The sequence below is a fragment of the Excalfactoria chinensis genome, chromosome 2 (assembly GCF_039878825.1).
Source record: "Excalfactoria chinensis isolate bCotChi1 chromosome 2, bCotChi1.hap2, whole genome shotgun sequence".
Classification (NCBI taxonomy): domain Eukaryota; kingdom Metazoa; phylum Chordata; class Aves; order Galliformes; family Phasianidae; genus Excalfactoria; species Excalfactoria chinensis.
In genome coordinates, this window is record NC_092826.1 from 38,609,907 (window position 1) to 38,623,489 (window position 13,583).

General features: G+C 37.5%; 1 protein-coding gene across 3 annotated transcripts in view; it reads right to left on the reverse strand.

Annotated features, from left to right (window-relative positions):
- Positions 1–13,583, reverse strand: part of SNTG1 (syntrophin gamma 1) — a 301,816-nt gene that overhangs the window by 128,685 nt on the left and 159,548 nt on the right. For 2 of the 3 annotated variants that reach the window (XM_072328347.1, XM_072328349.1), the window contains exons 2-3: positions 12,302–12,356; positions 348–482 (exon numbers count right to left, since the gene is read on the reverse strand). In XM_072328347.1, coding sequence (XP_072184448.1) covers positions 348–482; positions 12,302–12,328 — 162 coding nt within the window. In that variant the 5' untranslated portion in view covers positions 12,329–12,356. The remainder of the gene's footprint in view (positions 1–347; positions 483–12,301; positions 12,357–13,583) is intronic. The other variant, XM_072328348.1, reaches the window with a different exon arrangement.

Genomic DNA, 13,583 nt, shown 5'->3' on the forward strand with positions numbered 1-13,583 from the left:
AATCAGATATCTAAGTACATCTGCATTTGCAGCAAGTTATTTTTATGTGTATTCTTAACTGCATTATCTGGCTCCAAGATTTAAGGTGTGGAGAAACAATACTGTAGTTGTGCATATAACATATTTGCTCTTATAGATGTTTCCTAGATGAGTATTACTAAGATTTTTTCTCAGTAGATGATATATTACAATATATTTAGTTCTTGATATATTAAACTATACTTAGTGTTAACAATACAAAATGAAATATCAAACTGAGAGTAAATGCACACACAGATGTACATACACAATGAGTATTTTTACTTTTTGTAAAGTACATCTTAAAAGAGGAAATAAGAACTACTTACACCAGAATAGAAAGGCTCACCAGACACACAGATCACATCCTGCTCCTGGATCATCAAAATATCTTTGGCTAAGTGCAGTCGCACTTTGAAAGGCTCCTGGTTACCATCCTGCAGCAAACAAATCCCTGTCTTTGTCTTGAAAGGAACAAAGAAAAAAGTTTTCTCAGTTACCATGCTGCATTGCCAGAATCCACATTTCTAAAAAGAAAGATGATAAGTCTTAGTTGAGTGGTTTGTGTTTATACATCAACAGATATCCAAAACTATTACCAATTACTGCTATGCAGTGCTTAGTCTGAAAGAGAACAATGGCTGCAGTCGCAATGAGCAGGGGTACATTTTTCAGTGACAAAGTCTGATACTGTCCATGATGAATTTATGATACATCTTTGGTGAGCTTTGGGGCAGCTTTGGTTGTATACTCCTTCTCTGGATTACATGATGACAGCTCACTTGGACACAAAATGAGAACTGCTGTTCCTGCATGCTGCAACTATTTTGACACAGAAAGACATACAACTGTATGACATCTCCAAACTACCCACTAAGCACTAACAGTGTATGTGAACCTGTTCTGGGCTTTTCCTGAAGTTCAAGCACAACATCCATTTACGTTACTCTTCAATGACAATGCTGAAGTTAAGAAAAAACAGGTCAAGTAATGTAACTCCCTCTAGTAACTTAATTCCCACTTCACTTCTGTATTCTGTATTTACAGCTACAGGTCAGGAATTCCATAGGATTCTTCTGTATAAAGTATATGGCTTTTGAGCAACTTAACAGAATACTTGTTGTCAGTAAACACTGGTGGGGTTCTATATATAAAAGGTATGAGCAGTGAAAAAATCTGCATGTGGAAGCATGTGTAGTATTAGCAATATTTCCCTGAAGGCTGTACTGAAAATAGCATAAATTGAAAAGTTGGTAGAACATTTTTGTATGATAAATTTATTTATATATTATGTAAAAATTCAGCATTATAACACAGAATTTTCCTTTATCATATAACCACACCTACTTGCATAGATACAAGTATATATATAATCATGTATACATCTCAGAAAACAATGTTTAGCTGAAAATGGTTTTAAATCTTAGGCTCATCAGTGTCAGTAACAGAACATATGTTTTCTTCATTCAGGTCAGATTTTAATCTGCTGTCTGTAGAAAGTTGACTTGAGAACAAGGACACAAAAATCTTGCTGTGAACTTTCTCTGCCAGGTTGACCCGGCTGAATCTAAGGGCTCTTTCTCAGACAAGAGTTTAAAAGAGCATTTGGAAGATCTCCCCATAGTAAGCTCTGATACCTTAGATCTATAGCATGAAGAGAACAAACAGAAATACGGAACTGACAGTAGGCAACTGGAAGAAGGAAAGCTTAAATTGTTCCTATAAGACACTAAGAGAGGTAGGAAGGTCAAGAACAATCTTTAAATAGCTCTATATAATCTCCTCTGACTAACTACTCTTAACTTTGGCTCAAACTTAAAAATAAAATAAAATAAAATAAAATAAAATAAAAGTTTTCTCTGAGATACAGGTAGCAAAACTCAAATATTTGAAATATTTTATTCAAGTAGTAAAACGTGGGATTTTGAACACTAAACTCATACTAAAGGTAGTGTGTGCTCTGATCACACAGACTTGTTTTAGTATTTATGTGTCATTTTTGTAACAGGATGAGATAGAAATGGGTTGACATGGACAGATGAATTAAATAAATGGATCAGCAAAAGGAGTTTTCAGTACCACTGAAAAAATCCCTCATAGCACATATAAAATATTAGAAAATTAAAGAGATGGTAATATATTGTCCTGATCCTTCTCTTCATAACTGCATTATAGATTCAGAAGAATCTATGTATGGAGTCGTGAAGTAAGCAGTAAGCAACTATGGATGAACAAAAGAAATAGGCCCACAAACACACACCATTTATAAAACACCTTTCTCCCATAGTAAATGTTTGCAAATGCACCCTCCCTCATCCCCTGGATAGATGGTAATGGGATAAATTCTGACTTTAATATACTGGTTTTAGTAGCTATGTCTTACTTGACTGCACATTTCTGATTTGGTCAATTACCCTATAAAGTCTCCAAAGAATCTTTCTGCTGAAAGCTAAGGGGCTTCTTTGTGGGAATTAAGAGGCACATAACCATAGCAGGCACAATTAGGCATTAGTAAGAAATTTAAAATTCAAGTCAGTTTCCAAATGTGTGTGGGCTGAGTTTATTCAGTCTGAGCAAGAAAACCAAGCTTGGGAACAGCAAAACATTTTGGCTCTTGGAAAGATTGATTTGCACATTCAGGCAACTTATTTACATCAGACACTCTAAAATGCAATGAACCACTTTACTGTTGTTCGGCTTTATGAAAGCAGGTTTATGATACAGTTCAAAATTAAAGCTTCAATTATGATACCTCCTTTTCTCTGTTACCTGAGAACAGCATTAACAACCCTGTAAAGAATAAGATCCCAGAAGATGATGCTAAAAATCCTATTCAGTTTCATTAGATAAACTCAAGACAATTCTGTAAGCACAAAGACCCACATTTATTTTTTTCAATGTTTTTCTTAAATCTCCTAACATTTCCTTTTTTTTTTTTTTTTTTTTTTTTTTCTCCCCCTCCTCCTCCTCAAAGCATCCACTAAACTGAATCAAATAAGGAGGCAAATTCCTGCATCTTTATTCTGAGATAATCTTAGAGAGGTTTTTCTGCACATATGTTTTCATGTAAAATCACAGTGCTCATCAACACCTTTCATCCACACAGCATGTAGTAAATTAACCTGCCTGGAAGATCAGGTGGACTGCTTCATCTATACCCCCACCATCGTGAAGAGCTTAGATGATGTGCCTGTGGACGAGGTTGTGGCTGATGTGAGCTTCTGTTCCATTGACTAGCTATTATGAGATTCCACAAGAGGGTGAGCCAAAAATTTTCCCTTCAAGGCTTTTATATTTCACTGGCAGAGGGTCCTGCCTTGACCTACAGCAATAAAATAGTATATGTCAAGTCAGCTGAGCTACTGTAACTGTCAGTGTGAGGTCAGGCCTCTCCTCCTCAAATGTATGATAAACTGCACTGCATTGAAACAGACATGGGTAAAGAAGTGTAGTTCAGCTTCTAACATTTTATTATGCCAATACACCTTGACTGCCTATTTGAATGAGCCCAAACTGCCATGCTTATATTTCTACCTTCCTACTTTCTTCATCCCATTTGTAGAATTAGGCTCCTGTTACAAAGAGGGCAGGAAAACTGAGTTTTGCAAGCTGCATAAAGTCTACAAGGCAGTGTAAGGAATGGATAGGAAGGTAATAAACAGCAATAAAAGAATAAGGTTTTGTATGAGAGAGCAGTTAGTGACTTCAAGCAAAAGCAGTGAAGAAGATAAAGGCATCTTCCTTCCCAAGTGATGCAGTAAATTTTGCGCCTCCACCACATACTGTCTCGGCCATTGGATCCTACATCCTTTTTAGCTCAGTTACAAAGGAACACTATTTTGGTAAGAGCCAATGTCCTTGGTAGGAGTTTAGAAACTGCTTGCTGTTTCTGAACTAACATAATTATGAGAGGAACTGAAAACTGATCCCTCCTTGCTTTGCAATACCACAGTGTGTTGAACTTTCTGCTTCAGAACACTGCTGGAGAATGGTGTAAGTTAGCACAGCCCTCAAAGTAGGATATTGCTACAAACAATATGGTCACATTTAGATCATAAACAGCAACAAGGCAGTGGAAAAGTTATTTCAAAAATATTTTTCCATTAGTCTCTGATTTATACTGCATGGCGATATTGGTTATGCACAAAATCACATCCTGCTACCTTTCCTAAAAAGGAATTTATAAATTCTCAGAGATTATAACATTTTTGCTGTAGCATTTATGGCCTTCACAAATACTTAGGAATTAATTTCAGAGGAAATACATACAAAAAGAGAGCTGCAGTTCAGCCTGGAGAAGAGGATGCCAGGACAAGAGGCAATGGACACAAACTGCAACACAGGATGTTCCCTCAGAGCACCAGGAGCACTTCTGTGCTGTGCAGGTGATGCAGTACTGGCACAGGCTTCCCTGAGGCTGTGGGTGGGCTCCGCTCCTTTGGAAAGCTTCAGCAGCTGCCTGTACACCTGCTCTGGTATCCCTGATGGAGTGGGGGTTGGGTCCAATGGACCTAGAGGGCACTGCCAGATTCAGCCATTCTGTTAAAACTATAGTTTCTACATTTAATCTAGAAGAATAGTCTCCACTAAATGTATACCAAAATAAATAATGTTGCACATTGGTTTCAGAGTCATTTTCCAGCAGGACATCAAACATCCATACCTTTCAATTTACCTAGCCTAAGTAGGGCTATTGGCAGATTTATTGTTAAATAACTTTTTTTTTTTTTTTTTTTTTTTTAAGAATTTTTACCTTTTTCCTATTGTCTAAAAATTTTCCAAGGTTTTGTTCCAGAGAAGATTTAATCAGTATTCCAAGCCACCTTAGTTAATCTTCATTAGTTTTCAAGAGACTAACATATCTTTCAGTTAAGCTATTTTATTTATTACTTTTGCCCTTTGGTAGTAAAGCAATTTAGTTTACTTTAATTCTTCCAGTTTCAGGTCATTTTTAAAAGACCTTGGCACTTCAGCAGATATCCAAGAATCAGCGGGATACCCTGTGAATCAGCGGAAGAAAGGAGGAGAAAAAAAACTCTCAGTGATTTTTCTATACAAATGACCTGGACTTTAATTTTTTTCTTTGGTTCCTGTCTTCCAAAGCATAACATAACTCTGCAATTTAGTTTAAAGCCATAAAGAATCCGATACTGGTAAGGAGAACAGGTTGCAGAAACTGCTTTAAAAATGTATGTAGTTCACTTCAGAGAAATACCTACACTTTGGGATGTTTATTTGAACAGAAGCTGACCTCAAGGCACACAGAGACATTTTTGTCACTGCTTTATAATGGCACATATAATAATCAAAAAGAAAAGTGAATCAGAGGCATAAGGGAATGATGGCAATGAATACAAGAAGCAGGAATATGTGCCAGAACCACATAAAAGACATTTTAAAAATGGTCCAGCTACTCATTCTGTAGGAGGAGTGTTGCTAGTGTAGGTGAAAAACACTTACACTGTCAAAAATTGGAATATAGCCCAGATACACAGGGATGTGTTCAGCCTGTCATTCAGAGCCTGTTCTAACAGGTACCAACATTTTTCAATCCAGTGGATAACAAGTACTTTCCTGCACATGAATTCTATACTTCAACCCAAGAGAACTGAAGAAAACACAGAATTTGGGCTTTATCTTATTTTTCTTTGATTCGTCAGGTATGAGCATTTGGCTATGGCATTCTTGATAAGTTGTTTTCTCAAAAGAATGAAGTCTTACAGAGAATTTTCTTTGTTTCATACAATCTGATTAAGTCTATATGTAAATAAGACATTTGGAAATGTATATATATGCATGTACAATTATACAAATGTACATATGAGTTTCTTTATGAACTAAGATGACATTTTAGAGCAAAAACTTTACTTTTCTTCACAATAAATGTACACTTTTTAATATCTGGATTGCTAATGGACTTACTAGGAGTAGATTATATCATTACAATTAAGGTTAAGAGACAGGACCACATAAAACAAAGGCTACTGTGCATGTTTCTTCAAATTTACTGTGGCTGTTAACACAACATTTTTATAGGCATCAAAAAATGTCCATCATTTTATATCTTGTGATTTCAGGATAAAATTATGATTTGAAGCTGGATTTTAAAAAACAAAAATACAAAAACTAAAATGTTAGAGACTGAGTTTCTCTTCTAAGCAAAATTTTTCAGAATGTAGAAAAAGGTCACGTGAATTCAGGTCAGATTTTAAAGAACTCAATGACTCTATGACTTATGCTCTTGAGAAGTTCAGAAAGCTCTGAATAAAGGATAAAAGCATAAATAGTCTTATGGCTTGGAAACTAATGAATAAGTTAATTAAAAAATTGTTTTACAAGAATCAGTATGACTCATAAATTTGCTGATCAGTGAAGGAAAAAAGTATGAAATCCAGAATAACCCCTTAGAAAAAAAAAAAAAATATATATATATATATACACACATGTGTTAAACCTCCTTTTTTGAATTAACATAGAATAATTTTATTGAGGAATAAACCCATTTCAGGATGCTTTGAAAAGTAGCTCAGTCTATAGACAAGATTATTCAGCAGAAAGTAATAATCAGAATCATACTGAGATTGACACCCAACTGAAACTTTCTCCTGAGTTCTCATTGTAATCAGTGAAGAGCTCACTGCGGTCACTAAAGCTCAGAAAGCAATTGAGCTGATCAGCAGGTTTGGGAGGAACTGGTCACTAGGTTCCACTGACTGTAAGATCTGCAGTAGGAACTTAGGCTCAAATTGCAAGTAGGAAAGACAATTTCAGCACTCTAATCTCAAACAAAATCCTGATAGACACTGAAGGTGGTGTTACAATGAATTTCTGCTACAAGCAAAAGCAGAACAAGCAAGTGAGGCTTTCAACGGACAGATAAGAGGAGCCTCATGTTCGCAGGCTCTGCTCCTCATGAGCATCTTTAACCAACCTGGTATCTGCTGAAAAGGACCAGACAAGGATATTAGCAATCCAGGTAGTTCTTGGGGTGAACTGCTGATAACTTCCTCCTTCAACTGACAGGGGATGCACAAAAGAGGGGTGCCCTGCTGGACCTCATACTCACCAACAATAAAGAATTTTTTGGGAGCATGGATGTCAAGGACAGTCTTGCCTGAGGAAAACATGAAATGACGGAGTTCAGGATCCTAAGGGCAGGGAGTTGAAAGTTGAAAGTAATAAAAGGTGTAAGAAGAAGGTGGAAGGGTGCACATCAGGATGGACATCCAGAGTTACAGTTTGTCCTAACAAGTAACCATGAGGCGTGATGCAGCCCTGCTTTCCGGGAGAAGGTTGAACATCTGACTGGGAATGGGAAGTAATAAATGAATTCCTTATCTTGTTTTGTCTGTGCACACAGTTTTTGCTTTACCTATTCTCTTAACACACAAGTTCTCACACTTAAACTTTCTAATTTTCTACTGTGTCCCACTGTGGGAGAAGTGAACAAGTAGCTGCGTGGTTTTTGTTGACTGAATTTAACCCACGTCAATATCACTGTATTAGGAAAAATAGAGCTTTCCATGGATATTATGAATATCGTGCATCTATGTCTTTAGTGCATCTATGAGGAATATTTTGTTTTTAAGCTAGTTGAAACTCAGTTCAAATCACTTACTGCCATTAGTAAGGATGGGGATGAAAGTAGCAGTAAGGAGTCCCTTAGTTTCACTCAGCATTTTGGCAGAGCTATGTCAGTTCTTCTATGGTGACAGGTCTCTGGAGAATTGGGAAAGAAGAGCAATAAGATATTCAGTAGAAAGGAAACAAAGAGGGGAAGAAGAGGAAGGCTTTATGATAGCCTTTACTGTCATTATAAAAAACTGCCTAGTAAGTATAGTGGCATATACGATCAGTGATTACTTTTCTCGGATCCACAGAATAACTGATAAATTGATGCAAATGGGGAAGGAGAGAAAGTTGTAAATGTACTGACTAGATAAGCAATTAAACAAAAGTATTGTGAAGTGAAGACTAGAGCAATTTTATGTTTCTTGTCAGTAATTGAAATAACAACAAAGCTTTTGTGATTGCATGCAAAATACAGCTCAGAGAGATTAAACTGCTGCTGAAGATGTACCAGTGGCGCAAAACTGTAGTTCATTAAGGAGTTAGTGCCACAATGGTACTTTAGTCTCTATCATCACTTTCACAAGAAACTCAAAGATAAAGTCTTGGCTGAAAGATATTTTGGAATTGAAATACTTGACAGAATGGATGATTGCATCTGATATTGAACTCAAATTAAAAATCATATTTAGTAATTGTTCAGAACTGGATGGCACAAGTCAAAGGAACTTATCCACACAGTGGAGCAAAAACCCCAAACCCTTCTGGAAATCAAGTAGATGAAAACAGTTGTTGGGTAATGTGGTAAAATCTTGCCTGTGTGCACAAAGGTATACAGAAAACAGATGGTGGGAGCCTGAGTAACACCCTGCCTGGCTAATCCAGACCCATTACAGAGGTCATCAGCCTATGAAAGGTCCACTTCCACAAGCCTAGGGAAGCACACGGACACATAGCAGTTGAAAACTAAAAATGAGTACTCAGAGGAAAACACACCCTATCTGATCCACTCCCAGGGTTTTCCTGGGAGAGCCCCAGCTCCAGTGCCTAGATGTAATGAATGTGATGAATACACTGGGACAGGTTCCTCATGATGAGACAACAGCAGACTGTCTTTGGGACTAAGGAGCATCACTGCCTAGGAGAGTGAAACACATTATCATAAAATCATAGAATTGTTGGAGTTGGAAGGGACTTTTAAAGGTCACAGAATCACAGAATCACAGAATCACAGTGGGGTTGGAAGGGACCTCTAGAGATCATCAAGTCCAACCCCCCTGCCAAAGCAGGTTCCCTACACCACATCACACAGGTAGGTGTCCAGGCAGGTCTTGAATATCTCCAGAGAAGGAGACTCCACCACCTCCCTGGGCAGCCTGTTCCAGTGCTCCGTCACCCTCACCATAAAGTTCTTGCGCACATTTGTGCGGAACTTCCTATGCTGAAGTTTCAGCCCATTACCCCTTGTCCTGTCCCCACGCACTACTGAAAAGAGACCAGCCTCGCCACTATGGCTCCCACACCTCAGGTATTTATAAACCTGAACCAAATCCCCTCTCAGCCTTCTTTTCTGAAGGCTAGACAGACCGAGTTCCCTAAGTCTCTCCTCATAGGGGAGATGCTCCAGGTCCTTCACCATCTTTGTGGCCCTCCACTGGACTCTTTCCAAGAGATCCCTGTCTTTTTTGTACTGGGGAGCCCAGAACTGGACACAGTATTCCAGATGAGGCCCCACCGGGGCAGAGTAGAGGGGGAGGATCACCTCCCTTGACCTGCTGGACACGCTCTTTTTAATGCACCCCAGTATGCCATTGGCCTTTTTGGCTACAAGGGCACACTGCTGGCTCATGGCCAACCTGTCGTCCACCAGGACTCCCAGGTCCCTCTCAGCAGAGCTCCTCTCCAGGTCATCTAGTCTAACTCCCCTGCAATGAACAGGGACATCCATAACTAGATCAGGTTGCTCAGAACCCCATCCAGCCTGACCTTGAACGTCTCCAGGGATGGGGCATCCACCATATCACTAGGCAAGCTGTTTCAGTACCTCACTACCCTTTATTGCAAAAAACATGATTCTTATATCCAACCTAAATCTCCTCTCTTTTAATTCAAAACCACTTTCCTTTGTCCTGTCACAACAGATCCTGCTAAAGAGTCTGTTCCCTTCCTGCTTATTGCCCTTCTTCAGATACTCAAAGAGAGGGATACATCTCTAGATCGCACAGGACTCACTATGGCAAGTTTAAAGAGGAGCTGCAGGAAGAGAAAGAGAGGGATTTAAGTGATTTGGGGAGAAGATAGGTGGGCAAGGACATAAAAAAAAGTTGGCTGCATCTAAATAGGTCACTGGTCAGCACATCTATCAGATCACATCCTGAAATAACTTACTGAATTCCTTTCTAACTTTTTTCCTGGGTGAGAGACTTCTTGTGTATGTATATGTGTGTGTCATGTTCAGGTGCCAGCAATTGAGGAGACTGGGCCCCAGGGGAAGCTGCTGGGCAGGCTGCGTAGTAAGCTCTGCTGCTGGAAGCACCCACATTCTATATATGCATACATATGTATTCTCTCTCTAAATGAAATCCATTTTGCTTAGCCAGAGAAGAAGCTTGGATGAGGCTGGTGGTGCCATCTGTGTTTGTGTGAGTATTTTGCATGTCCTCGCATAATTCAAATGGCTGGCCACATACACACATAAGTACATCTATACATACATATGTAGTGCTTATGTGTGCTCTGTCTGCATATGCCTAATGGCTATACATTTTAACTCCGTGTGCATATGCCTACTGGGTATTTATCTTCACCCCCACTACTGCTTGGATCTGGGACTACAGAACTGCAGTGGCCACATGTCTCCAGGACTATTGGACACAGCTTGATATATTTTCCTCTAACAACAACCAACAAAGAAGATATCTTAAAACGTTCGTGCTGAGGTTTTAGTTAAAAATTTAGCTAAACCTGTAAGCATAAGGCTACTGACGCTTTACTTAGATGTAAGCATTTGATGAAAGTAGGTTGAATGTCTATATTTTATTAACTTTGATTGGCTTGGGACACAAGACGTAATTAGTTCGCTGCAGCTTTAAGAATTTCTCAGAAGTGGCACCACTGATTCTGTGGCACAGACCTAATTTCATGCAAAGCAGATAAAATGGAATTGAATCTACTTAATTTAATTTAATTAATTTAAAAGTTAGAAGTGCTTGCTTAGGTGTCCAAGATCACGGATCTTTTATGATGGGAGGAGTCACCCTGTCTTTCCACTGTCCATCATGGAAGCTCAAAGATTTTTAAAGACCTAAATGTGAAATGAATGCCCAATTAAAAACCAAATGCTGAATGAAACAGATCTGACAATACACTTGTAATTTAAAGGCTAAGACATGATTCATATTCCAAGTCATCTCTTTGTGCCTGCTGTTGTCATTATTGCTGCTGGGCACTGAGTTAATTGCTGCTAAGCAATCTCTACTAGGTTGCAGTTAAAATAAAAACATAAAACTCCTGTAAAGATAATACATATCTACTCAATCAATCCATTAAAATGAAAGAAGCAAGAAAAAAAATTAAAGATGCCTATTTTTCCCCAGGCAAATAATCTGGCATATACTATATTACAGATTTTAGATTGTGTATAAAGTCTGTCACACAGTATTGTGAGCAACCATCATGGTATCCTTTCTCAAAGACAAATTTAACATTATTTTATAATCTCAATACTCTTTTCAGACGGCTATTGTGATTTAATAATCTTCAGCCTGCTCATACTCTCTTCCCCCAAGTAATTTACATCAATCTATTCTCAAGTCAAAATTGTTTTGCCTACATTTAGTTCTCTGACCTATTGTTATTATCCTCCTTCCACTTCTATTTTTCATGGAATTAATGTCACCTGTAAAGACACGATCACCTTCCTAATCACTGTTTGCTATTCTCAGACATTGCAACATAATTTGGTGAAACTAAAGTTGTGTAAACATCTGAAAAAAAATAATAATATATTGTCCATGGAAAACCATTGAGAAGATAATAACATATCCAAATATATCTTATTTACCTTCTTTAAGACAAAGTTAGTAAAAATACAGACAAAAAAAAAAAAAAAAAAAAAAAAAAAAAGCACTTTCCCCATCGTTAGTGGAGGAGTTGAATTACTTTAAATTGATATTTTGAAACTAAATATATATACTATATGCTATATGAAAATTACTCTCTTATCAAATTTAAATTAAATTACTCTCTTATGAGATTAAAATTAAAGTACTTTTCATTTAGGTCACTTTCACACCTTCCACTCTCTCCCTACCCTTTTCCCATACTCCTACATTTTGCCTTTGATTTTGTTGAACAGAGAAAGATTTGGGACTCCACTGATGTTTTATTTCATGTACAGGCTTTCAAATATAAACGGTGAAGACTAAGGGCAAATCTCACACAAAACATAGATACCTGCACCCACGTTGTGCCCAAAGAGGTAAATTGGAAGGGACAGAGGTGAGGGGTAGTGATGAATACACCTGGGAAAATTCTTTCATGTTCTATTACAAAGTCTGCCTGCCACCATGAAGCAGTCAACTGAAAAACTTACATCTGATTATATAATTCCCCTCATTGCAAGAAAGGGGTGGGGGCTTAGCATATAAAAAGGATTAAAAGTGTGTTCAGTTTGAATCTACTATTGTTTGATAAGAAAAATATCTGATCCTACCTCTTCGCAGGCGGTCCTGAAATCCATGTGCTATGACACAGCAAGTGATATTTGTCTAAAATAGAAAGAAAGATTTCATTAGAATGAAAAAGATATTGCAAAACATAAGTTATCTTTCTAAGCTGAACAATTGAACTTGCCTTTGTCAGGTCCAGTTATAATCAGATCTTAGAAAGAGAAACATTCAAAGTTGCAAAAGGATTAGAAAGCAGAAGATGTTATAAGTAAATTCTGCTCCTTATAAAGCAGACAACTTGGTATGATCAGAGGTATTTTTCTCTTCCCACTATCTTGTTCCTCCCATGGGGCATTCAGATTTATTTTTCATATTGCAAGGACAAGTCTATTTTTCATTTCTTTTCAAAAGTAAGGGCATACTGGAAAGTAACACTTCAGAAGCAGACAGTTAAGAGTCGTTCTTCAGAACGCACTCGCTCTCATGAAAGACTTTTTGGTTTTGTTTTTCTTTTCTCCCATAGCAAAAGAAACATTAAGAACCAATACCTTTGTCTCACATTTTATTAACATACGTAATCTCTCCATGGAAGCCAGTATTATTTAACAGAGTGTCAACTGCAGAAATATTTATGAGTTGAAAAAACCCAAATGTTAGAAAAGTCAGGAATATGTGTGAGGGCTAGCAAAATGTCATACCAAATCCTGTGATTATTACTTTGCTAGAACTTTACCTGAAGTGTCCTCATCCCAGCGCACACTTATTAATTCATTTATTTATGAGATAAAGCAACCAGAGCAGGCTTTTATCAGAAGACCAGAATACTGTCCTGCTTCTGGTTCTACAGTACAAACTCTCATCCTTCTGCATAAAACATTTCCAGGAATCCCTGAGCAAAACAAACACTTTATTCAATGCCCTGAGATGCAAAACCTGTAACAAAATCCTTCACATCAAGTAGTTTGTTATTAATCTGAATGAATCATGAGCTTACAATTATTTGTATAAATTTAGTACTTAAAGGTCCAACCTAAGAGCATAAGCTTAAAACAAAATTGAAAAAAAAAACAAAACAAAAAAAAAAAAAACAACCAATAATGCAAATCTTAATTAAAAAATATCTTAATCTCTTAAGCATCTTAATTTGTTTTACTGCCTTGTACTTAGTTTTATTAAATCCAAGCGCACACACATGTGGCAATATTCTGTATTTACTGAGCTTTTTCTGTTTCACACCCTGTGCACAAAGCTTATTTCTAGCTTTGCTAGAAATTGCTAGCTTTGGCTTGGTTACAGTGCATCATTATTTCCTTGTCAGCTTTACAA